The 24745-nt window shown below is 54.4% G+C and overlaps 11 protein-coding genes across 11 annotated transcripts; 4 read left to right on the top strand and 7 right to left on the bottom strand.

The window, feature by feature from the left end:
* Positions 1 to 47: 47 nt before the first annotated feature.
* Positions 48 to 2663, bottom strand: HMPREF1541_02221 (uncharacterized protein; the record flags this gene model as incomplete). The annotated part of the gene is made up of 2 exons (XM_008716577.1): positions 48 to 2090; positions 2139 to 2663. The coding sequence occupies 2 exons, from the start codon at positions 2661 to 2663 to the stop codon at positions 48 to 50; spliced, it is 2568 nt and encodes an 855-aa protein (XP_008714799.1).
* A 722-nt stretch (positions 2664 to 3385) lies between these two features.
* Positions 3386 to 4735, top strand: HMPREF1541_02220 (uncharacterized protein; the record flags this gene model as incomplete). Its single annotated transcript, XM_008716576.1, has 1 exon — positions 3386 to 4735. The coding sequence occupies one exon, from the start codon at positions 3386 to 3388 to the stop codon at positions 4733 to 4735; it is 1350 nt and encodes a 449-aa protein (XP_008714798.1).
* Positions 4736 to 5847: 1112 nt separating this feature from the next.
* On the top strand, positions 5848 to 8628 carry HMPREF1541_02219 (uncharacterized protein; the record flags this gene model as incomplete). The annotated part of the gene is made up of 1 exon (XM_008716575.1): positions 5848 to 8628. One exon carries the CDS (start codon positions 5848 to 5850, stop codon positions 8626 to 8628), a length of 2781 nt encoding a protein of 926 aa, XP_008714797.1.
* A 406-nt stretch (positions 8629 to 9034) lies between these two features.
* On the top strand, positions 9035 to 9763 carry HMPREF1541_02218 (uncharacterized protein; the record flags this gene model as incomplete). The annotated part of the gene is made up of 1 exon (XM_008716574.1): positions 9035 to 9763. One exon carries the CDS (start codon positions 9035 to 9037, stop codon positions 9761 to 9763), a length of 729 nt encoding a protein of 242 aa, XP_008714796.1.
* A 689-nt stretch (positions 9764 to 10452) lies between these two features.
* Positions 10453 to 10707, bottom strand: HMPREF1541_02217 (uncharacterized protein; the record flags this gene model as incomplete). The annotated part of the gene is made up of 1 exon (XM_008716573.1): positions 10453 to 10707. The coding sequence occupies one exon, from the start codon at positions 10705 to 10707 to the stop codon at positions 10453 to 10455; it is 255 nt and encodes an 84-aa protein (XP_008714795.1).
* A 2062-nt stretch (positions 10708 to 12769) lies between these two features.
* HMPREF1541_02216 (uncharacterized protein) lies at positions 12770 to 13828 on the bottom strand (the record flags this gene model as incomplete). The annotated part of the gene is made up of 1 exon (XM_008716572.1): positions 12770 to 13828. One exon carries the CDS (start codon positions 13826 to 13828, stop codon positions 12770 to 12772), a length of 1059 nt encoding a protein of 352 aa, XP_008714794.1.
* Positions 13829 to 14392: 564 nt separating this feature from the next.
* On the bottom strand, positions 14393 to 15477 carry HMPREF1541_02215 (uncharacterized protein; the record flags this gene model as incomplete). Its single annotated transcript, XM_008716571.1, has 2 exons — positions 14393 to 15295; positions 15349 to 15477. The coding sequence occupies 2 exons, from the start codon at positions 15475 to 15477 to the stop codon at positions 14393 to 14395; spliced, it is 1032 nt and encodes a 343-aa protein (XP_008714793.1).
* Positions 15478 to 15808: 331 nt separating this feature from the next.
* HMPREF1541_02214 (acetolactate synthase, large subunit, biosynthetic type) lies at positions 15809 to 18052 on the bottom strand (the record flags this gene model as incomplete). Its single annotated transcript, XM_008716570.1, has 4 exons — positions 15809 to 17553; positions 17602 to 17669; positions 17717 to 17812; positions 17862 to 18052. 4 exons carry the CDS (start codon positions 18050 to 18052, stop codon positions 15809 to 15811), a joined length of 2100 nt encoding a protein of 699 aa, XP_008714792.1.
* Positions 18053 to 18822: 770 nt separating this feature from the next.
* On the bottom strand, positions 18823 to 20013 carry HMPREF1541_02213 (allantoicase; the record flags this gene model as incomplete). The annotated part of the gene is made up of 1 exon (XM_008716569.1): positions 18823 to 20013. One exon carries the CDS (start codon positions 20011 to 20013, stop codon positions 18823 to 18825), a length of 1191 nt encoding a protein of 396 aa, XP_008714791.1.
* A 562-nt stretch (positions 20014 to 20575) lies between these two features.
* HMPREF1541_02212 (uncharacterized protein) lies at positions 20576 to 21597 on the bottom strand (the record flags this gene model as incomplete). Its single annotated transcript, XM_008716568.1, has 2 exons — positions 20576 to 21142; positions 21190 to 21597. The coding sequence occupies 2 exons, from the start codon at positions 21595 to 21597 to the stop codon at positions 20576 to 20578; spliced, it is 975 nt and encodes a 324-aa protein (XP_008714790.1).
* An 807-nt stretch (positions 21598 to 22404) lies between these two features.
* Positions 22405 to 24030, top strand: HMPREF1541_02211 (uncharacterized protein; the record flags this gene model as incomplete). Its single annotated transcript, XM_008716567.1, has 1 exon — positions 22405 to 24030. The coding sequence occupies one exon, from the start codon at positions 22405 to 22407 to the stop codon at positions 24028 to 24030; it is 1626 nt and encodes a 541-aa protein (XP_008714789.1).
* Positions 24031 to 24745: the final 715 nt, after the last annotated feature.

Here is a 24745-nt window from a genome sequence, read left to right as displayed (position 1 = left end):
AGAAACAATCCGCAGCACGTCCCGACACTAGTACATAAGTCGCTGCCTCACTTCTTTCCCTTCTTCTTTTTTTCGTCGGCCGGCGGCCCAGAGAGAATCTGGTCGAACGTAATATTCGGGTTGAAGACTGATGTCGGCCTCTGCCGCTCCGGAGGTTGCGGCACTGCCTCGAGGCCGATGTTTACAGAGCTGCGCGAGGATAACGTGCTGAGCCGACCACCGTCTGTCCCAGAGGAAGGCCTGAGTAACGGCGATCCGGTTGGGGACGATTGATTCGACATCGACGAGGGACCGCCGTGTGTTGCGGACATGCTTGGTGGTGGCCCTAGCCCTGAGAGAATCGAGTTTGTATCGTCTGCGGGCGTGATACCTAGATCCTTGGCCCACTTTGTTGCAATGTCCCAGCAATGGCTTCTTCGGTATATGCCCTCGACGCTGTGATCAATTAGATCGGCCGGCAAACTGACAACACCTCCGCCGCTCGAGACGTTGTACCAGGAGCGAGACTGCGACGTGTCCTCCTTCATCCACGGACGACCGCCTCGTGGGGCCATGCAGAGGAAGTATTCAACACCATCCCTGTACTGCACATCGCGGGCGTCTACAACCATGATCGGGAGTGACTGTAGCACCGCGTACATGAAGAGCCACTGGCCGCACCGATTGTCAACAATCTCATCCATCGTCTTGCCCTGATTGAGTTTTCGTTCATAGGAGAAGAAATCCTGAATGAAGACATTGGTCGAGATATGCTCCCGGTTGTATGACCCAAGAAGGATCTCGTTGACTTCATTGTCCTTGAGACGCTTCAAACTCCCGGCAGATTTCGACGTCAGAGCATGGACTCGGTTGAAACTACTCTTGAAGCCTGGTATGGTCGGGACATCGAAAGGAATTGGTGGAATGACCGGTGGAGTGGCTCGATCATACTCGCTCTCGACGCGACGCAGGGCATGCTGTAGCGTTTCATTCACATCATCTGCCTTGGAATTTTCGTCAAGTAGGGCAACATCGCTTGCTCGAGTCGTGAGGTTGTGTCGGTCAGCCAGCATATCGTACAGATCGGTAAAGTCTTGATATACCTCCTGCAACAGTCTTCGATTCAGACCACTCTCTTCGAAGGTGTTTTTCTTCGATTTCGCCTTAGGCGGCCAAGCACCGTACTTGCGTCGGTAGTAGCTCAATGTGAACTTACGGAAATCCGCAAAAGCCAATTTCCAGGCTTTGAATCTTACCAGCTTGGCCTCGGTTGCGACCTGTGAGTTGGCGACCCCAGAGAACATGGATGGAAAATCAAAGTCCTCGAGCTTGCCCCGGATGACCAACAGCCGCTGTTCAATATCCAGCGAGGATCTCTCGAGTCGATTGCAGGTGATTGGGGAGATCTGGGCGTACTTGGGGCTTTTGATGCGTTTAATATCCTCCAGGCGACCAGCGGCGTGAACGAAACCTTCGTTGTACAGAGCCCAAAAACGCATGTGCTCGCCCAGAACCAGAGCCTCGACTGTCTTCTCTCTACTGGAACGAACATCGGCAAGTCGCAGCTCCTGACAATATCTGGCGAAGCTGTGAGTCGTGACATCGCCCCAAGTAGAGCCGTCGGCGTTGGAAAAGCGAAACCTCTTGAGAATACTGCTGATACCCATGAATACGGCGTAGAGATTCGATTGACGCGGAGTGGCTACAAGCGCTCCGCCTTGCAGAAACGCGAAGAAATTACGATACAGGACAAGAAGCTCCAAATCATCGCCTTTGGGGATCGAGTCGGGTGTCGACAGGTCGCCGTCAAACTCCAATGGAAGGTGGATATGAGCCTCATCTTGAGCATAGTTGTTGACCGAAGGTGGCGCATAGCTCTCTTGGGTGCCTCGATAATACCCATGTCCATTGTCGTGCAGCGACAAAGAAGCAAAATCTGGGTGAGGATGTGGCGATAGTCTTGGGGAGACTGCACTTTCTAGGCGGAGTAGCTTGAGCGCGTTGGAATCTTCAAGAAGGGCGGAGTCTATCCGGAAGGAAGGGCCGCGCCGCGAAGACTTGGGAAAAAGGTAAAGGACGGTATCGGCTTGGTCATTCCACAGATCGAGCACCTGTTGAATTTTAGCCTTGAACAGGAAACATAAAGGCTAGGTAGTTACTCGTTCGCCTTTCACCAACGGAGTCAAGTCGTATGGGACATGGTCCGGCAGACCCGCAATCCAGGCCTGAGAATGTTTGGCACCGCCCTTGGTCTTAGCCGTAGGCGATTTACCACCTGGAAGCCAACTGCTTCTCTTGCTTAGTTTTGACGTGGAAGTAGGAGTGGTCGGCCCGATGGGAGAGCCTTCGACAGGCGTGATGGTAAAGGTAGGGGTTTGAGGACGACTTCGAACACTCGCTTGACTGCCCGGTCTGCTGCCGGAGCCGGCGGCACTAGGTGGACGCACCATACCATCCCCAGTCAGGAGCGGCGGCGGTGCAAGGGGCGTGACGGGGAGAGTAGGTTCTGGAAAGGTGGTTTGATTTGGAGTCTGACTTGTTGCAGCTTTGTGCAGTTTGCCTGGTACTGGTGGAGGGACGAGGGCAGGACTCGAGGTGTTTCTGGGAAGCGGAGAATGCTGCATCGGGTCCCTGCCATGGTCGTCTTTGGACATTGAGAATATGGACGACAATCGTTTCGACATCTTTGCAGATACTTGTGAAGGAGGACTCTGTCGGCGTTCAACGGGTACAGCGTCAGCAATGCACAAGAGTGACACGAACTAAGTATAGACAGTGATGTGAGAGGATGAGCCAGAAGCTCGAGTTCGAGATGGAATCTCACTTGCTACAAGCAACACTGAAGACGCATGGACAAGGCAATAAAAGAAGGCAGACGGGCAGTATGAGCAAATCAAGTAGGCCAACATTCAACCTACCCGCAGCATCCTGCTACACGCGAGGGCTTGGGGTTTCGTCTACCACAGACGGCGAAGCATAGTTGCGGATGGAACCACGTCATCGGCGGCGCAGTCGACGCCTAAAGGGCGCCTACTAGGTGGAATCAAGTTACGGGCCTTGCGGCAACCCCAACTTTCGGTCCGTTAGGCTAGCTATTCTGGTCATTAGTTGAGATCTGCGCCGTCGGGCCACGGTCGAAAAAAATAGTGGAAAAACGAGGCGGGCCAAGGAACAATGAGCCTCGACAACGCGGAACAAAAAGCGAAATACTGACTCGGCTGTGTTCTGGGGCCGAAGCAACTTCATTTGATAGGGTCATCGATATTTTGTCAACTCCTCTTTAGGCAACCTCTCTCACGCTTTCCATAAAAAGCGAATTGGCAACCTGGGCAGAGCGAGCAACGCGAGCAACGCGAGTCGCAGTCCTGAAAGCTTCCTTTGCCTCCAAAAGCACATTCGCACAGCCATGACCAGAAGGATGGTACCGTCCCCAGCCACTCCTCAGCCGACAATAGATCTGTTGAAAGGCTGGCCGGCCACCTCACTCCTGCCTCCGACCTTACTTCAGGATGCCGCCGTTCATACGCTCTCGCAGAAGGATGATTCCGTTATTACTGAGATACTCGAGTACGGGAACGATGAGGGCTACCGGCCCCTCAGGGAAGCTATTGCATCCTGGCTGACTCAGTTCTATCAACCCAAGGACTCCATCTCACATGAGCGGGTGTGCATTACCGGGGGCGCCTCACAGAATTTAGCCAATGTTCTGGCCTCCTTTACTGACCCGGTGTATACGCTGCACGTGTGGCAGGTTGCTCCCACTTATTATCTGGCATGCAGGATCTTTACCGATGCAGGATTCGATGGCCGCCTGAAAGCCGTTCCGGAGGATGATGAGGGCATAGACCTTGAATTCCTGGAGCACGGACTGCGCACCAGTGAACAGAGGGCTGTTGCGGAGGGAAATGTTGCTCCCAAAATCAAACAACCAAAGCCATGGCGGAAAATCTATCGTCATATCATCTACTGCGTCCCTACATTCTCCAACCCGAGCGGCCGTGTTATGAGTCTGGCCAGGCGCCAGGCCTTGGTGAGACTGGCCCGCAAATATGACGCTTTGATAGTCAGCGACGATGTCTATGATATGTTGCTTTGGAATTCCAGCCCAGATGCTCCTTTCCAGGTAATGGACAAGGCTTACCTGCCCCGCGTTGTGGATGTTGATAAGTACCTGGATGGCGGTCCAATTGACGAATTTGGGCATGCCTTGTCGAATGGGAGCTTCTCCAAAATCATCGCCCCTGGGGTGCGGACAGGTTGGGCTGAAGGCACACCTCGACTCGCATATGGCTTGTCGCAGAATGGCAGTTCACGATCGGGTGGTGCACCCTCGCAACTAGTCGCAAGTTTTGTTCACAACATGCTCACAACTGGAGTGCTGCAGAACCACATATTCCAGTTTTTGCAAGTCGAGTACTCGCAACGATACCACCGGATGATTTCCGCAGTCGAGCAACACCTCTTACCACTGGGACTGACTATGCCTCAAGCAAACAGAGACGTCGCAGGCGGGTACTTCGTCTGGTTGAGGCTGCCAGGCGGGCTCGTTGCGGATGTGATATCCAAGAGAGCGCTCGCCGAGGGGTTAATTATCATCACGGGGCCGAGCTTTCGAGTCGAGGGAGATGAGGCGACTCCCGAAACACGCTTCGACCGAGACATCCGGCTCTGCTTTGCGTGGGAAAGTAAGGACCTCCTGGAAGAGGGCGTCGTGATTCTGGCGCGTGTCATCCGATCCAGTCTTCAAGGGATCTGATGATCGGGATGTGGGCTCGTGATACATTAAGCAAATTGCCTTTCCAACCCTGTGATCACCAGGAAATTTCACGGTCAACTTGCACAACCGAGCAGTTGTGATACGAACAACCGTTCGCTCCAACGTCGCTGGACAACGCATCAGCCGGGACTGTTCCAGGCTTCTGGCAGCAAGCTGGCACCGACCAATCACAGCTCCAGCACCAGCCAAGGAGCAGTGTTTGCTCAACAGCCCCTGAGCTGCATTTCCGACTCACCCATCGGCAGTTGCAGCGCCACACACTCAATTTTTGAGCCTCTTGCAATTGGGTTTGGAGCGGTATCAGATAGAAGGCAGAATGCTACAGTGATCGGAGTGGCCGCCATGCTGGGGTGTGGCCCTGTGCTATGGGAGCTAGGCCGTTTTAGGGGTAAAAGCCTTTCTCCGGAATGTCCAACCAGGACCGCCTCTTCAATTTGACCTCATCTCATTGCAATCGAATCATGACCCGCAGTCCATCATTTGATCATCAATACTGCCACGCGATGGTATACCCGCAGCTGGATGCGATGCCGCGTGTCGCGGAAAGGGTAGAAGCACATTCCCGTAAGGGGCCTATCCCAGCCGTTTACCCCGTACGACGTGCCGAAGTGTGGTTTGTGAGCCACTCTAAGTAGACTCAAAGACCAACGACAGACCAGGTCTGTAAGTGAAAACAACTTGTTCGCCAGAACCTGTATCCTGGCACAAGCAACTGACTATAAGTGACCGAATGACCTCCTTCTCCTTCGATCACATCACACCTACCCCCTTCACCCCTTCTACCTGGACAGGTCTTTCCTATTCTCACCCTTTGTCAATCGTTTATTGAACACTTATCGTCCAGCTGTTGAGCCTGTCTAAGACTATTATACCCTCTATTGAACAAACTGCTGCTACCTTTACGTCACGTGAAGAGAAAGTGGCGCCTGCCTGGCAACGCATGAACCTCAGAACCTCGCCACTGCCCTGATTAATTACACTGCACTACAAGTCCTACCTTCTTGATCCAAGTCAACCTCTCTTACCACTCGAACTACCAAGTCCTGCGATTCAGTCACCACCCAAAACCACAACGTTCGTCCTCTACAATCATGCTCCGACTCATCGCACTCCTATCAGCTCTCCTCCTCGCACCTTGGCCGGCTCAGGGTGCTCCGCGTCCCGAGTCGATCGAAGTTCGACAGGCCTCGTCATACTGGCTCGCGCAGATCCAGCGACAAGGCACCGTTGCCTACACAGACGATGGCGACTCTCGACCCTCTGACCCAACCACCTACAAAGTCTACCGAAATGTGAAGGATTACGGCGCTGTTGGCGATGGAAATGCCGATGACTTTGACGCTATCAATCGCACCATGTTCGACGGCGGCAGATGCGGAATGGGTTGCAATTCCTCGACCATTCAGCCTGCGCTTGTCTATTTCCCTCCCGGTACCTACAGAATCTCCAAGCCTATCGTTATGCCATACTACACTCAGATGGTTGGGGACGCTACTAGCCCGCCCACCATCAAAGGCCTCTCCACATTCGAAGGTATTGCACTCATCGACTCCAACCCTTACTACCCGGGAATTTCCAATCCAGACGGAACCGGCATCAACTGGTATCGTAACCAGAACAACTTCTTTCGTCAAGTCCGCAACTTCAAGATTGATCTCACCGATATGCTAGAAGTCAACCCTGATGGGGTAAGCGGTCCGGCTGGTTTGCACTGGCAGGTCGCTCAAGCCACCAGCTTGCAGAACATCGTTTTTCAGATGAAGCCAAAGAGTGGGACCAATAAGCAACAAGGTATTTATATGGAGAATGGTTCTGGCGGATTTATGTCCGACCTGGTCTTCAATGGCGGTGCTATTGGCATGGCTGTTGGCAATCAGCAGTTTACCACCCGCAACTTGGCTTTCAATGGTTGCCAGACGGCCATCCTCATAGGATGGGATTGGCTGTGGACATTCAAGTCTTTGAAGATCGATGATGCTGACATCGGCATCGATATGGGCAACCTGCTGAACGGAAATAACCAATCCGTTGGGTCGGTCATCATGTTCGACGGTGCCATTACTAACTCCGCCGTCGGTATCAAGACCTCTCACAACGCCACCAGCTTTCCGCCCACTGGCGGCACCCTGACTGTCCAGAATGTGGACTTTTCCGGTACTCAGAACGCCATTGTCGGAGCCAACGGTGTCGACCAGATCCTTGCTGGTGGTGCCAAGGTCGACCTGTTCGTCCAAGGTGATGCATACGTACCTCCGTCTGATGCTAGCGGCCCTGCTAGAGCACAGCAGCTTCCAAAGCGTCTCGCTCAGGCTGACCCTGCTGTGAGTGATTGCGACGACACGCCCATGTCTACCATCCGCCCAATTCCAGGTTCAGCCACCGTGGCTCCGGCCGACGCCACCATCTCGTTGGGGTCTCCGCCAGAGTCAAGCGACACTAGCCCCAGCAGCATCTCTCCCGATGGTGTCAGCCCCAGCAGCATCTCTTCCGATGCTGTCAGTCCCAGCAGCGTCCCTCCCAACGGTGTCAGCCCCAGCAGCATCTCTCTTAATTCCACAAGCCCCAGCGGCACTGCATCCAACGACACGAGCCCCCTTGCTGCGTCGAATGGTACCTGCACGCGCCAGTCGGTCGCTGCTCAGCCAACCAAGCTGCAACAACAGTGGAACAAGGTTCAGATGTCGCAGCCCTTGCTCAATAGCGACGGCTCGGTCTTCGAGCGCTCGAAGCCTCAATACGAGAACGAGCCTGTGTCTGCTTTTGTCAGCGTCAAGTCCAGTGGTGCCAAGGGCGACGGGACGACTGATGATTCCGATGCCATCCAGCAGATCTTCAACAGTGCTACCGCTGATCAGATCATCTACTTCGACCATGGAGCCTACCTCATCACCAAGACCATTCAAGTGCCAAAGAACATCCGCATCACTGGCGAGATCTGGCCGCTGATCATGGTGTCTGGTCCTACTTTCAGCGACGTTAACAATCCGCAGCCCGCTTTCCGTGTTGGCAATCCCGGAGACAGCGGCGCCGTTGAGATCACCGACATTATGTTCGAAACGCGTGGGCCCACCCCTGGTGCTATTATGATGGAGTGGAACGTTGCGGACCCCGATGGCCAGCAAGGTGCTAGCGGTATGTGGGACACGCACTTCCGTGTTGGCGGCTCTGCTGGTACTCAACTTCAGGTGGATCAATGCCGTGGCTCGACTCCTGACAGCAAGAACTTCAACTCGGAATGCTATGGCTCTTTCCTAATGATCCACATCACTCAGCAGGCTACCGCTTACCTCGAGAACACTTGGTTCTGGGTCGCTGATCATGAGCTGGACAAGGATGGCGAGGACAAGCTCAACATCTTCAATGGTCGCGGTGTTCTCATTGAGAGTCAAGGTCCCGTGTGGCTCTACGGCACCTCATCCGAGCACCATGTCCTGTACAACTACCAGATCAGCAACGCCAAGGATGTCTTTATGGGCTTTGTTCAGACCGAGACGGCCTACATGCAATCCAAGCCAAATTCACTAACCAGCGGCTTTCAGCCTAACTCGGCCTACTCTGACCCTGACTTTTCCGACTGTCGGGGAGACGACTGCAAGAAGACCTGGGGCCTGCGCATCCTCGACTCCTCGAACGTCTATCTGATGGGCGGAGGTCTCTACTCATTCTTCGAGGACTACGAGCAAACCTGTCTGGAGACTGAGGATTGCCAATTGAACATGATCGACATCCAGTGTTCGAACGAGGTTTACCTGTTTGGCTTGACCACCAAAGCGTCGGTCAATATGGTCAACGTCAATGGCCAACCCGCCGCGATCGGGTCAGATCACCGCAACGGCTTTGGTCAGACTCTTGCTCTGTTTCATCAAGCTTAGACGCACACTTTCTCTGGGGAAGAGCAGGCCATTGCAATTTTGGGGCCTGTTTTGGGGCCTGTTTTGGGGCCGGGTTTGGGGCTTGAACATAGCACATCGGTATCCTTCATAATGATGGGACCTCGGCAGGAATCTGCACAGGGTCAAATGATGCATACATAGACTTAATAGACACATTCACAATGTGGAATACTTCAAAACTGAAGAGCGCTTTCTGTCCAGAGTCAATGCCAACAATGAGAGTGTTTCCGGATGCGGCAGGTGCGCAGACGCGACCAACATCGCGAACTTCCCCACTGCGCCGCCAGCCTCTGTCGCTCATTCTCGTACTGGCGTGTTGAAAAAGTCGAGCTTCCAACGTCTCACACGCCATGCTACGCTGACTGCGTCCATTGAAACCTCCATCATGTCCTTGTCCCCACCGCCAGAAGGTCCAGCGGCCATCGATCGCCAAAAGACTGTGCCATTCCTGCTGAATTTCTGCTATCGGTCTTCAGCTTTCCACAACCTCACAGACTTCCCTGTACCTACGCCTTCGAATCCCAAGCCCCCTCTTCCAGCCCATGTTCAAATCTACACCTGGATGGACTGCACCCTGCGCGAACTTGCCCAGCTACTCACTACCGCTCTCCCAAGCATAGTCCCCGATCCCGCCATCGGCACCAGACTGGCCTTTCGCCTGGTCTACCCCGACACGAACCCTTCGAGAGGCGCGGGCGGAAGGTTGGATGGCGAGGGAAGAGGCCGATACATTTCGAGAGAGATCGGCAGCATCGTCATCGAGTCCGGCGGCTACGAGAACGGTGATGCTCACTCTCGGGAGGGTGGCTTCGAGCTGGGTGGGGAGGACTCGAGAAAGACGTTGGAGGAGTCGCGCTTCGTCATTGGCGACTTTGTCGACGTCGCCGTCTTTCCTCCGCTGAGCGATGGTAGTGTGGTCAGCCGTGGCAATGCACTTGGTGCGTTCAGAGGAGGCAGAGAGAACGGCTACTCTGCCAGGGGAGGTCGAGGTGGCTTTGGTGGCGGCAGAGGCAGAGGCGACTACGGTCCGCCGATGCCTGTTGGTGAATGGCGCAGGGGCGAGAGACTTCCTGATCCTGGCTATCGGGGTGGAAGGGGCAGACCGAGGTTTTGAGAATGCTGCTGACGATGCCCGGACGTCACGACGTTCAATGCCTGGGAATAATTGCCTAGAGGCCCGTGAGCCTCGCCTAAGCCTTTCTACGATTACAAAAGTCCCAGGATCTCGGAGCAAGGAGAGCTCGTCCGTTATCCACAGCTATCCAGCTCCTACACCACCACTGGTTGAGGAACCTAGGTTCCATTGAGACCTAGCATAGCCACAGCATTCACAGATATCTTCGCGGACACATTTACACGCCAATCACCTACATGGACCTATCGCAGCAACACAAGCTTGCAAACCATCCCCAGCCGGTCTGGCACGAGGATTGTCATGAGGAATCATTCGGGACCAGACAAATACAGCTTCGAACTGGCCGGGCCACATCGCGTGATCGACGACAAAGGTCCGCCAAACGGCACAGCGTGCCTCCAGCGCCTCGATAGATCACACTGCGTGTTCCGGACCCGCAACACCTCAGCTGTCGACGGACTGTGTATGCATGGAGATGGAATGTTCAACAACCCAGATCTGGCAGACATCAAGCCGTGCGCGTTTGACCCAACCGGTCCACACCTGTGCCAGCCACAAGTCCAACTTCCTGTGTACAATCAGGTACCGCGACGACTTTTCGCGGGCAATTTACCAGAACCTTTTGTGGCACCGGACCCTGCATTGCTGCTCTAATCGCATCAGCATTCTCACCAACCCTTATCTTGCCAGTCTTCCTCTGCGAAATCTTCTGCACAACCGTGTCCGCATACTCCTGCAGATCCATCCTCGGCATTCCCCTGTGCCCGGGCCTTGATCGTACCTTCAATATCCTTGGACATCGATCCATCCGGCAGCTTCGAGTCTTCAAAGTACGTTTGTCCCAGCGTCTTGACAGCCCCAGTCACAACGCAGAGCACTGCAACGCCCAACGGCGCGATCTCCAGCCGCAGCGCCTCAGCCATGAGCTCGAGACTGCGTATGGACGCCGCGTAAGAACCTGTTCGGCCAAACATTAGCTCAGCGACCAGCGACAGGACAGCAATCGCAACCCGCCCGAACCCATCACTCATCACCCATCGCCCTTAAGCTGGCTCGGGTCTCGGCACAAACACAGACACATCCATCCACGGTACATTCAAATACCCCGAGATACTCGTCACATCCACAACCATGCCCCGCACCCTCGTCCAGAACCGGCATGAAGTGGTTGTGCCCTGCATTGTTGATCAGGTAATCCAGCCTCCCTGCTACCTTGCCTTTGCCATTCCCGCAATGCTGCCTCACAGCCTCAACAGCGGCTGCCACATCCGCCGTGGACGTTACGTCCAGCTGCAACAGCGTCACATTGGCAAGGGTGGACAGACGCGGACTGCATTTTTGAGGGTTGGCGGGCTGTGGCGAAGACGTGGATGTTGGCGCTGGGGTGCGTGGCGAGCGTGAGGGCAAGGGCGGAGCCGATGCCGGAGTCGGAGCAGCCGGTTATCAGGACTTTTTAAGGCGGCGGCATCGTTTGGTCGTGTTTGTTGGTGGAGTCCGTGGCGAAAAGGATTTGGGCTGGAGAGCTCGAGACAAGCACACGACTGTGGATTCAGGCCTCTGGGCAGTGTAAACGGACGACGTCTGAGAGCAGAGATACTGACAGGCAACGCTTAGCTATATTGTTTAGCCTATGGACAGGTCGCTGCGAGGTGGAACTCTCGATATGGACACTTACTAGCATTTATCTGCGGACAAATCCCATCCCGATTTCGTTTCTCGATACAGTCGATGCATTTGAGGTATACATGCAGTGACTTGGAGTCAGCGAATCGCACACGCTTCGCGTCACAAAGATATGCAACGCTGACAGCAACCCCAACATCCGGAACCCGGCCAGCGCTTATCTATGATGCCCTCATTTTAATATGTACGTGAGCTTGAAGACTGAGAATCGATCCGTGTGGCGTTAGGTGTGCCCCCAGCTGGAAGAGGTTGCTGCACCAACTAACACTATCGCGATTTCTTCGCAGCCATAGACCTCCAAGAAATAGTACTGCCTGCTGAATATGTCTCGGTCCCGAGTCCCTTGTGGCTTATGGTGGGCTGATGTAGTGCCGTTCAAAGAGGTGGGCATTTTCTGAGCTCGTGACATCGCCCAACCAAGAATAAGTGTGTCTCTTGACCACGGAGTACCTAGACGCATGTTGAAGGCTCAGGCCTTATGTTTGTTTCCGAATCGATGTCTATGGAGATATAACTTTGCCGCCAGCAAAGGTGAGACGCAACAACGATAGCTGATGGAGACTGCAGTACCATCACGAGTTGACTCACCCCCTACGGACAGCATCTCCAAACACACGTCAGAGGTGTTCTTTCATGTGATCTGCTGTGAGGCCGAGGGAGTTTGCCGGCCAGTTTCTATCGAGCCCTAGTAGCAGAGAGAGCGTTGTCTAGACAAACGCAAATGCACTAACCTGATTCACGGCCCCGACAGCCAATCAACAGCTAACGTGGTTAATCACTGCCTCTTGGCATTGTCTTTGTATCCAGGCTCCTGGTATCAGAGTTGAATCATGTGGAGCACCTCCTGCTCAGAATATAGTAGTAAGGCGTCTGTACGTGGAAATACAGCAAGGCACAGTCTTAACATATGAGCTGTGAGATTTGTGTTGTTGGATGTTGGTGAAACAGCTCTAGAATGGCCAACTAGTATTGTGGCCTCACTTCTAAACGGAATTGTAGGTGAACAGACCAAGAAGGAGGAGGAGGAGAAGGAGAAGGAGAAGGAGAAGGAGAAGGAGAAGGAGAAGGAGAAGGAGAAGGAGAAGAGCCACAAGAGATTCAAGCTGCGCCAGAAGATCGAGAAGCTGTTTGAGAGAGTTCAAGACTATGCCAAGCGCGTTGGCTGGTTCGGCTCGCGATGAGCCAGAAAGATATCTACCTTAAGATAGCCCATTGGCAGCAGATTGAGCGCCGCATAGATCATGGCCACGAGTTTCCAGGCGGACTAGAGGCGTCTCCGACGTCTGCAAGCTCAAGAGTAAACTAACGCCATTCACCCACGCCCCAGCGTTCCACAATGTCTTCCGTCATCTTCGCTTTCTGCCCGCCGCTCCTGAATGTCTCGACCTTTAGGCGCCGCGTGACTCGAGAGATGGGCCCCTTAGCCTCCAGCGTCACGTCAACCATCACATTCTCGATGATTGTATAATCACGACCCTGTCCGCCGGCCACTGCACGCCTGTGATGGTGGACCAAGCACTCTCTCTTGACCACCCACTCCAGCCCTGGCATCGTTCTCACCAGCATGAACGCATCCACGACTCCCGCCTGGCCCTGCCTCAACGACACGCTGCGCACGGGCGCCAACACCGCTTCCTCCAGCTCCTTCTGACTCATGCTTTTGAAATCTTCTACTGCAATAGTCAACGATGCCTCCTCTGGCGGGGACTCGTCGTGCAGCAAACTCAAGCTCTGCAAAGCGCGGTCCCCCAGACCTCGCGGACACTGCAGCTCCACGCGCCGTAGGACCGGGAACTGGCCGTGGTCCGTTGGTAGCACTGTCGCGTGAAGACCGAACCAGCCGGCCACGCTTTGCACGTGCGGCCGCCATGTGGGTGGAAAGTGCGTGGTGAAGACTGCCATGGCGAGCTCATCGGTGCAGCCGAAGGTGGTGTGTGCCAGGAACAATGCTAAGGTCTCGTGGCGGAGCATGCGGCAGGCCTGCGTGATACCGTGCGTGCCGGAGCTGAGGAGGGCGTAGCGGTCGTGGCTACGTTCGTACTGTGGAAAAGGCGAGGCAGAAGTGATGGACAGGCTGAAGCGGCCGCAGAGGTGGAGCCTGGAGGTGTCGGGTTGCAAATAGGACGGCAACGGATCTGGTGGTAAGGGGCGGTAGTAGTGTAGGTTGAGAGTTGAGGGTGAAGATGTGAAGAGGTATTGGTAGATCACGTCTCGAAGCTCCTTTGGCAACGAGATGAGGCGCGAATGCTTCGGGGTGCCCGCTTTTCTAAGGGGAAACATGGGACGGTCGCTCGTGCTGTTCATCTGTGGTCGAAAGGCACGAGATGCTGAGATGTCGGCGAGGATGGTGGAGAGAGTCATCCTGGCGTCGAAGTAGTGATACCGGAGGAGAGTAGGTGGAATCGTGGTATTGGGAGGCGGTAAAAGGAACCGTTGTTCTGGAGTTCGGCAGGAAGTGTGTATGGCTCTGAGGAGAGTAAGATGTAGGCGAGTCGATATATAAGTTCGTGGACAGTATCAACCAAAGCCATTATGAATGGACATTCAAGCGAGAGTCACAAAATCTGGACGTTGTGAATAGGCTATTTCAGCATTCACCAGATTTCCCAGCCACTCAATAGTCTGAGGTCACTGACGAGATGCTGGGCTTGACTTTTGGGCGGTGACTTCTGGTTGAGGAGGAATATTTCGATGCATCCATATTATGAGCTGCAGCTGCCATGTTATAGGTTGTGTGGTCCTGACCGGCTCAGCTGGAAGCCTGGGATGAGTACCTCACCAAACCTCATGGCATTTTTCCACACGGTCGAGGCTCTCTAACCGGCCAAACGCTCCGCCTTTTAGCCTCTGGTGACTCACTCCGGCGAGCTGCGAGTCCGCAGACTCTAGGCAGCAATGTATGCAATTGGTAACTTGAGATCTGCTTCACTGCCATTCATCTTTCGGGATCTGGCGGCGGGCATCATCAACGAGCTTGAGTGGTGCGACAAGACTGAACTCGGCAGTCCGGTCATCTTTGTCTTCCTTCCAGTGCCTCACTTGCAAACCCTGCCGATCTGGCATTCGCTCAGAGTGAATCTCGTCGCGCATAACTCGACCAGCAAACGCACGCACTCGGAGGAGAAAGCCATATGCCTCAGCGGATGCTGTGACATGGCCAGCACCGAGTCTCACGAGCGGTCGCTCGGTATCCGCCGTTTCGTTCTCGTGCTCGACAAAGGCAATCAGCGTCTTCAAGCTTCCCCACCAGTCAAAGATGTTGCCCTCTGGAGTAAAGATGATTGGCGCGGATTTCTCTTCGCCCCACGGTGCAGTGCGAGTATCATAAGAGGTCTGCTGATAGAAGCTGTCACCCACGAATAATGTTCTTGATTTCGAATGGTACCAGCTCAGGCTATCGGGCGTGTGTCCTGGAGTGTGGAGGAGGCGAATATCAAGGTCGAGATCTAGGTCCCTGAAGCTTAGCCGCTCCTGGTCATGAGCCCATATGGAAATTTCGTACCGAGGTGCTGCCAGGCTGTAGAAGTCGCATAGTGAGTGCTGTTGCAATTTTGAATAAGGTGTAATGAAGGAGGGCGCGTAGGATGATGCGACAACGCTTACATCAACGTTCGATGGCAGCTGGCCTAGCCCCAATATGTGGTCGTAGTGACAGTGGGATAAGATCACGAGGTATGGGAGTTTAGAGCCAGGATTGATAGCTGATTCGAGAAGAGTCCAGATGTTCCGTTTGCTGGTGTTCGTGCCAACACCGGTATCGCTCAAGACGATAACTCCTTGACCATCTGGTTGTATGAAGATCTTCGCATATATGTGTGGATGCTCGCCCTGAGTATCGAAATCTCGGTCAGCACGGCCGCATATGGTAAAGGCGTACTTACAAAGCTATCGTTCTCCCGAATCAGATAGCTCGACTGGTCTAGCTGACGAATGGCGAAGGGGCATTCGGGAGATGTTCTCGAAGGCGGCCTATCTTCGAGCACCGCATCACCGGCAAGTGGACGACACATCAGTGCGGAAGCTGTCAATGAAATCTCATCGGCAGCAAGGTCGCATACCGGAAAGAACATATAATGTGCAACTTGATTCATACGCTGTATGACGATGAAAGTAAATCTGCTGCTGATGTAATCACGTCTTTCGGTGCGAGTAGCACCTTTGCGACCACACACCACAGCACGCTGTGCTCCTACAGACTTCTTCAAGATTCAACTCGACTGGTTCAGCTGGTATCATTTATACAGAAGGTGGTATTGGAGCTTTTGCCAACGTAGATGCCTGCAAACTAAACACCAGCAATCCACGCGCAAGCCAAACTTTTGATTAAGCGAAGGTCGAAAATCACGGCTGCTTCCATTTCTTCATCAAGGCTTCCCTTCTCACTTTCTCCTTCTCGGCGTCGTATACCAACACCTCGTGTAGAGCATTGCCAGCAGGTACCATCGGAAGGACGGGCACCTTTTTGTCGGTGATAACCTCCAAGAGAGCCGGGCCGTCTCCACTGCCCTCGATGAGCCACTTCAAGCTGGCCTCGACATCATCCGGCTTGATACACCTTCTTGACTGCACACCCATAGCATCTGCGAGCTTGATAAAGTCAGGGTTCTTCTGGTGAGTGTGCGCGAACCTGTCTTCGTAAAACAAGCTCTGCCACTGGGTGACCATACCCTGCTCCTCGTTGTTCAAAACAATCACCTTGACGCCAATGTTGAACTGAGCAGCAGTGCTCAATTCGGTCAGGGTCATGTTGAACGACGCATCACCGTCGATGTCCACCACCAAGCAATCCGGACGACCGACCTTGGCACCGATGGCTGCAGGCAGACCGTAGCCCATGGTACCGAGGCCGCCCGATGTCACCATACTCCTGGGACGAGTCCAGCGGAAGTGCTGAGCAGTCCACATTTGGTGCTGGCCAACACCAGTGGCAATGATGGTCCGGTCTTTCATATGGCTGGTAAGCTCAGAGAGTTTCTCGATCAGCTCTTGTGGCTTGATCAATCCGTCGGGCGTACCACGTTCGAAATCACTCAAGGGGAAGCGTTTCTTCCAATCGTTGATCTGCTGGAACCATTCCGGTCGCTCACTCACGGCATTGACCTTGGGCACAAGGAGAGCCAGGTTCTGTGCAACATCGCCCTCGACGGCTTCAGTCGCCTGCACCACCTTGTTGATGTTCTTGGGCATGATCTCAAAGTGAACGATGCCGCCTCGCTTCTCGGCGGCTGCAGCCTTGGCTTGAGGCGCAAATTTGCCCACGGAACCAGTCACGCGATCGTCGAAGCGTGCACCCAAAGCGATAATCAGGTCAGCTTCTTGCATGGCCATGTTGGCGTATGCGGCGCCGTGCATACCAAGCATATGCACGGATTTGGGATCGGTCTCGTCAAAGGCACCTAGTCCTTGCAGAGTGGTTGTGACCGGAATCTGAGCCTTCTCTGCCAACTCTTTCAACAACTTGGGGCCCTCGGGCGTGGCCAGCATTCCTTGGCCAGCATAGATGATGGGCTTCTTGGCAATGTTCACCAGATCAGCCACGCGCTTCACGGTTGCATCCAACTGTCTCCGGGAGAGTTCCTTGGCAGCCAAGGTAGCAGCCGAAGGATGCGAGGGTAGAGTCGAATGTGTGCGGATAGGTCTTCGTAGGATGCTGGCGGTGACATCTTTTGGCAGGTCCACGAGGACCGGACCTGGTCGTCCGGAGGTGGCGATGTCGAATGCTTCGTTGATACGCTGCGGTAGCTCGGCCACGTTCTTAACCATGACATTCCACTTGGTGCATGCTCTTGAGATACCGACGACATCGGCTTCTTGGAAAGCATCGCTACCAATGGCGCTTGTCACAACCTGACCGCAGAAGACAACCATGGGTGTGCCATCTGACAGGGCATCTTGCATGGGAGTGATGACATTGGTGGCACCAGGACCACTTGTCACCAGGACGACACCTGGTTTACCGGTCACGCGAGCATAACCCTCGGCCATATGACCAGCACCTTGCTCGTGTTTGGGAAGGATAAAGTCGAAATGCTTCGAATTGTATATCGCGTCGAACACTGGTAGAATAGCACCACCGGGGTAGCCAACTAAATCGTGTTAGACTCTAAACACTGGGAGAATGAGAGTTCACTTACAGACGTGCTTCACTCCTTGCCGGAGCATCATCTCATGGAAAACCTGGCCGCCACTCAAACCGACGAAACTGTGAAATATGAGTCAAATGTCTAGGACTTGTTCCAAGCGACTTACGAGTCGTCGAGTTCAGGCGCTTGCCTGTTGACCAACGGTGAAGGTGCATTTCGAAAATCCTGGTTGAAAGCTGGACTGGGCACCTCGCGTCGCTGACTATGAGGTGTTAGCTAACGCAAGGAAAGTTGCATAGGCTATCCCTTACGGTGCAGGTGCGGCGGCAGTAGTTGCAGGCCTCTTTGTGTGCTCGGCAGGAGTCTTCTGTGTTTTTCGGTAGGGCGAGATGGCCGCAGCGGAGGATGAGGTGGAGAAAGGTTGTGAGCACGAGGGTCTGCGCCGAGACAGAGAACGGATTGCACTCGACGACTGTCTTACGGGCAGCATTGTGGAAGCCATGGTTGGTGTCACAAGCTATACCAGGCTGTGACTGGGTTGTGGCAATTATACCGATGCCCAGAGTGAGTGAAGTTCTGAGTCAAAATGAGAAGCCGAAGAATGGCTGCGGTCTGGAATTTGCGGAGAAGTCGCGAGCGACTCACTTTCTCGCTTTCTCACTTTCTCACCTCTGCTCCTGCCGCCCACTGCAGCTACAGCCGAGATCGGCCCTTGGCAGCCCCCTCTGGCTCTCCACCAATCACAGGTGTCGGTATTCGTCTCACTACTGCTCACCACCGTTCGCTCCGCTTGTCCATGGCCCAGGCCTTTGCACCTACCCAGTAAGGGTCCACGACTGTCGAATCATGTTGCTGTTCAGCGAGAGCCCGACCAGTGAGCAGAAGCCTGTTTACTTCCGGCCCTGAGAACGGCCGACGAAGTCATACACTCGATCCACCCGGCCCGGCTCGTTCTCTCATTAAAGTCGGCCTTGACCAGCACAATTATTCCTAATGCTCAGGACCTGATCAAGGTCCTAGTGTTGCCAACGTCTGCGGTTAGGAAGACGTGACCATCCACGGTCCTCACACTATGTGATCGGCGCAGCCTAGGGCGTCAAAGCACTTGCTCCCTCCGTCAACGTCTTCGGTCACGCCACAGTGTGATGCTCTGCATCGTGGTAGGTCCATTCTACAGTGGCCAAATCAACCAGACGCAGGAGCATGCGAGACGACTTCTGAATAGCCTGACGAGCGTCATCGGACAAGTATTCATTTCTTCTATCAGACCACCTAGGCTCTCCTCCCAAACACCCGCAACCTCTTCACACCACCGTCCGGAATAATGGTCATCTTGACGTGCGTCCATACCTCACCTTCGGGGGGGTTCTGTATCGCCATTTCATGCCCTTCAAACACATGCTCGAGGTCTGCCTGGCACCGTTGCTCTCCCTGTGTCAACTCCTGCCATCCGTCCCCGTCAAATTTGGGCTCGTCTTCCGTTCCAAACGCCGCTGCGCCCACCGGCATCGACCAACCCTCCACCTTGACCGCCCGTGGGAAGTTGCCTCGGAAATCTTTCGTATCCACAACCACCTTCTCGATAACCCTTCCTTTCAAGCCCAACTTCACCACCACCCAGTCCACATGTCCCTTTCCCCTCGACCGTTTCGTTTCCCACCCATCCCCCATGTCCACGCCCCTCCCAGGCAAAAGCAAGTTACTCTTTGTTCCGAAATGCTCATCACTCCTGCTGACCGCGACGCCCCCATTCAGCGCCGCCGCCAAATCTTCAATCGGCCTCTCCACCCCACCCTCCTTCAAATCCTGAACCGCCAATGGCGGCGGCACCACCGTGCCATAGATCCTCAGCCTCGCAATCCCCCCATCCGGATACATCTTCAACCTCAGATAGTTCACCTCACGCCCCTCGACCCCCTTCCCCTTAACCCACCACGCCTGCCGCTGGCTCGGCCCACACGCCTGCTTCGGCAACACCTCCTCCCACCCACCCCACCCCTCCTTCGCCACCTCCCCCTCCCCAACATCCGCCGGCACAAACGCCCCATCCACCCCGGCCTCCGGCGCCTCATTCCCCTTGAAAAACGCCGTGTCGACCTCGACGCCCTGCACCACCGCCACACACCCCAACTTGATCACCACCCAATCAAACTCCCTCTGATTATGCCGCCGCGTCTCCCACCCATCATACCACTTGCCCGCATGCACGTAGTACCCTTCCTTCCAGATCGGTTTCGCCGGGTTCAGCAAATTGCTCGCTTCTGCGAACCACTCGTTTGAGACGCCCACGACGGAGGCTTGCAGCACCGAGGTGCACACGGATGTCAGGTGCGAGAAGGTGGTGTCGATGAGCGGGGAGGGCACGGGCGTCACGCTGATGGCGGAAGTGCTGTGCGCGCTCAGGGTGGGGAGTTGGTCTTTGGCCGTGTCGGCGAGCGCGACGGCGTCCATGGGGATCTCCATCTTTTTTGAGGTAAAGATGCCGTCTCAGATATAGTGCTGCGTGCGTGCGTGCGTAGACTGGGATGGGTAGGTAGCTGGTAGTTGATTGCTCGTGCGTGTTCGTGGGGTGTATCAGGCAGTAAATGCAACTCGAATGTAGATGTCCGCGCTGAAAACGATTCAGTATCTTCCAGAGACAGCGACGATGTAGAGAGAGAGGGAGCTTTGAATTCAACGCTCAAATGCGTCCTTGTGTCTCCCAGTATCAGAATTTATTTGTCGCGTGCAGTGCAGCGTTCCCCTCCATCCCTGCGGCATCGGGGACCGCCGATGCCCCTCCAAAACACCAAGAGCTGCGGGCGGGCCAGAACTTGCTTGGTGGGGTAGGGGGTTTGGAGCCTCATTCGGAAGTTGTCACATGGGCGTGGTAGACAAACATTGTGGAGAGGCTCGACGTCGAGATGGTCGTCGATCATATTTATTTGTTCTATGATACTCGGTATTGCTTCGTTGTTGCTACAGCTTCCTGCTACCTGCTACCTGCTACCTGCTGTGCTCAAGAGGAGGCGTATTCGAGATCCCGTCAACGCTGGAACGGGCCACTGTTGAAGTTGTCAACAGGCGCCTCATCCTTGACGAGCTCCCAGATTTCATCAATCGCCTTGGCCGCCTTGTCACTCAACGGGCCCTTTCGAAGATAGCCGAGCGTGGTCTCGACTTGCTCGGGGCGAGAGGCACCCACCACCAGCGCATCGCCGTACTTGCCGGTCACGTCGATCTGAGAGTTATAGGCCGTCCAGCGGAAGCCCAGTTCGGCGCGGCTGATGCCTTCGTCATCGGCAATTTTCTCCCACTGACCCAGTGCCTTCATGTACGCTGGTTTGTGATATAGGTTGCGATAGAGCGCGATTCCTTCCGAGCCAAATCGTCCTGCTCCATCGGCAATCTCCTGCGCCGTCTTGGTGAGAAGACCGCCAGCCAAAGGAGAGTACGCATAGAAAGCAAAGTTGAGCTTGCGGAGAAGCGGGAAGAGTTCAGCTTCAACAACGCGAGCAACGGCATTGTAATTCCCTTGGTAGACGCTAGGGATCGGGTAGCCTTTGGATTTGCAGATGTCGTAAGCCTCTTGGACCTGGGCCGCGCTGAAGTTCTGGCACTGGTCAGTGTGGTAGCATGTTGGGAGGGGATATTGCTTACTGAAAGACCAAAGCGTTCGAACAGACCTAGCTTGTAGGCCTCATTTACGCCTTCGAGAGTGTCGGCAATAGGGTGGGTACTGTCTGGAGCGTGGAGGTAGAAGATATCCACCTTCTTGACACCGAGCTTCTGAATGCTCTCCTTGGCCAACCTGATGGTGTTGTCCTTGTCACTCTCGCCGGGCTTGAATCCACCGAACCATTTGGTGTCGAGACCGAACTTCTCACCAGCCTTGACCTCGCCAATATAGGTCTCGGAGTTGCCGTAGAGCTGAGCAGTGTCTAGATGAGTGACGCCTTCCTTGGCTAAAATGTCAAAGATGGGTTGGACATCTTCAAGCTTGCGATATTTCCCCGTGTCGCCAAAGCCCGCAGTGCCAAAGACGACCTTGAACGGTATGCCAGACATACTGCCGGTTGATTCTTGACTGATGCGTGATGATAGAAGGACAGACGATGATGGCGAATCAAGTGATGGAAGGTTCTGATCAAGGTCTTTTTATCTCGACTCACTAATCATAAAGTGACAACAACTATTCATGTTGCCGAGTGGGTACGGTTACAAATCAAGGCTGTCTCGCAATGCCCCCCGACTTCGTCCTTAAGCGGGTAGCTTAGACGGCTGCAATTAGCCGATGGATATCTGAGTCGTCGGGCGAGTCGTCGGACGAGTGTGTGGTAAAGCCGTCTCTCAAAGCCAGGACGATGTTTCCGGGCGAGCATTTTTTCGATTAAATCTCAGCTTCCTCGCAAACAGTGAGATATGCAGAACGGCCCCAACATTTCGTCTATTTAGTGGTTATCCCGCTTCTCGTGGCTGTATCCACAGCCATTGCCACCACGTGCAAGGCCTTACGTGGGCGAGGTGCGCTTCTCGCGAACAGTCTCGGGTAGAGCAATGAGATCTGGGGCAAAGTTGACTTTAAGCCGGGCTTAGTTAAAGAGTTCGCGCGCTTCAGGGGACCATGGCCGCGATTGGAGGCGGGGCTTGGCCGCCCCCAAACTGAGGGGAATCTGAACCTCGTGTGGCATTGGCAGCGCCAAACCACCAGCATCCCAGCAGGTGATGCTGTGAGGTCGCCTGATCTCCTTTCGAAATCATTATCCTCACCGCCAGCTTCTTTGTGCGATTGTTCACCTTGAGCTCCATGCAATCGATATGACCTACTGGTGTTGATGACCGTCGCGGTCATGAAACTCTTATGAGTTGCTCAACATGAAGCCCACATTCCTCACCCTCCCCCTTCTAGCTACGGCCATCCCTCCTCATGACCGCGATGCCTCACGAGTCACGAATTTCGGCTCGCAAAGACGAATAGGCGCCGAATATACACAGCCTTCACAAGATGCGCCGTCTCCCCACCTCAAGAGCCTGGTAGGAGCGCTCGAGGTGATGCAAGATGAGTACTTCGATACCTTCTCCGGCACCTGGCCTGCCGCCATCGACTGGACCGCTGCCGTCATGGGCACTCAGGTCTCTGCGACTCTTTCGAGCATAGTATCCTCCTTCGAGCCTGTGATCGATCGATGTCCCGATGCGTTGTGGTGGCAGAACATTATCAATAAGTACTTTGCACATACCTCGTTCTTCTACTTTGGCGAGAATGCGTTTGCGCTGCGCAATCAGGCATACGACGACATGCTTTGGGTCGTTCTCGGCTGGCTCGAGAACATCAAGTTTTCCGAAATGTATTCGGCCCGTCATTTTCAGGTATTTGCGCATCAGCAGGTTAGTTTTGCGGGCGATTGGCACGGCCTACAATTGAGCCCCATGGCGGCACATCGAGCGCGTATTTTCTACGATCTAGCATCGGATGGTTGGGACGAGTCTCTGTGTCACGGCGGTATGAACTGGAATCCCTATTTGACGCCCTACAAAAATGCCATTACGAACGAACTTTTTACATCAGCGAGCATTGCGATGTATCTCTACTTTCCAGGAGATAACAACTCGGCCCCATTTTTGCAGTATACGGGACCCAGCATGGTTGACAGTATCGCGAAACCACACAACCCCCTCCATCTCGAAAACGCCATCAAGAGCTACAAATGGCTCCAAGAGTCCCGCATGACCAACCGCGCCGGCCTCTACCAAGATGGGTATCACGTAACCGGCTGGCACCGCTATCCCAACGGCACCATCGACCGGGGCACCGGCGAGTGCGATGAACTCAGTACCATGGTCTTCACCTACAATCAAGGCGTCATACTGTCCGCCAGCCGTGGTCTCTGGATGGCCACCGGCGCTCGTAGCTACTTGGACGATGGACACGCATTGATCGAAAGCGTCATCCGCGCCACGGGCTGGCCAAGTCGAACCAAGACCTGGCACGGCTTGGGACGAGGCGGCGTCATGGAAGAGTACTGCGATCACCGCGGGCAGTGTAGCCAGGACGGCCAGACCTTCAAAGGCATCTTCTTCTGGCACCTCGCCGAGTTCTGCCGCCCGCTATGGGCGACCGAAGAAGACTTCATCTCCGTGCATGCCCAAACTAGCTTCGACCGCAGCATCTACCAGTACCACCTAGACCGCTGTGCCGCCTACAAGAAATGGATCATCCACAATGCCGAGGCGGCGGAGGCCTCTAGGGACGGAAGCGGCCGCTTCGGTATGTGGTGGACCTTTGGCGAGCTCGACGCCGAGACTATGCGGGAGATCATCGAGTCGACGCAGCTGCCGGACGGCGCTGAGGATCTCGTCAATCCGAAGTACGCGGACGGGCAGGCACCACGGGTGGAGAACGGCGACATCAACGACCGAGGCCGCGGCAGGACTGTCGAGACTCAGGCTGGTGGATTGGCCGTGCTGAGGGCAAGGTGGAATTGGGATATATACTACTAACGAGAGATGAAGTTTTGAACACTTTATGAAGTTCTCTTTTCAACGATCTACGAAGATGAAGCTTGCTTTAGGAGGCGTACTGGGTTGTCTTATATTCTCTATCAACGAGGTTCCGCTACCGCATGACGGCAACATATATTGAGGCGCTCTTCGGGGGTTTTCGGGTACACCAGCCGCGTCGAATGCTTCCAGGTACGAACAGAATCAGTCCCACATATACGAAAGATCGTATAGTCTCGTCCGTGACCGGTAGAGGTGGACAAGTGTAGGGGATCGACAATGAGATGGCCCGGGCTGTTACCTCTGAGACCAGATACCAGGAAGTGGCCACAGTATCCTCATAAGATGTTCGAGAAGCCGTTCACTCATCTCGTTGCAGGTTCCGCCAAGCATTTAGTTCGAGGCAACCATTTTGCCAAGCTTAGTACCACTACTTTGTACGTCAAGGCAAACCTGGGAAATTGAATATGGGACCCTACAGGGTATACGCAAATGCCGTCTACCTGTGGTTTTCGTGACACACTATGGTCAGTCCAGAGCACAGTTTCATCAGGTCAGGCCCTGTGGAGTTATCTGCTTCAGTTACTTGCTCCTTGCTGATTAATGCAGATGGAAGATTGAGCTTACATAACCGCCAGGCTAAAATCGCGTCGCCCTCGTGTCGTCTTTCTAGACTCATAACGATTTTCACACCCCGTTTCTGCGGTTCATTGTT

Source organism: Cyphellophora europaea, assembly GCF_000365145.1.
Source record: "Cyphellophora europaea CBS 101466 unplaced genomic scaffold supercont1.2, whole genome shotgun sequence".
NCBI classification, from domain to species: domain Eukaryota; kingdom Fungi; phylum Ascomycota; class Eurotiomycetes; order Chaetothyriales; family Cyphellophoraceae; genus Cyphellophora; species Cyphellophora europaea.
Note: the sequence above shows the minus strand (reverse complement) of the source record. Positions and strands in the feature narration are given on the sequence as shown.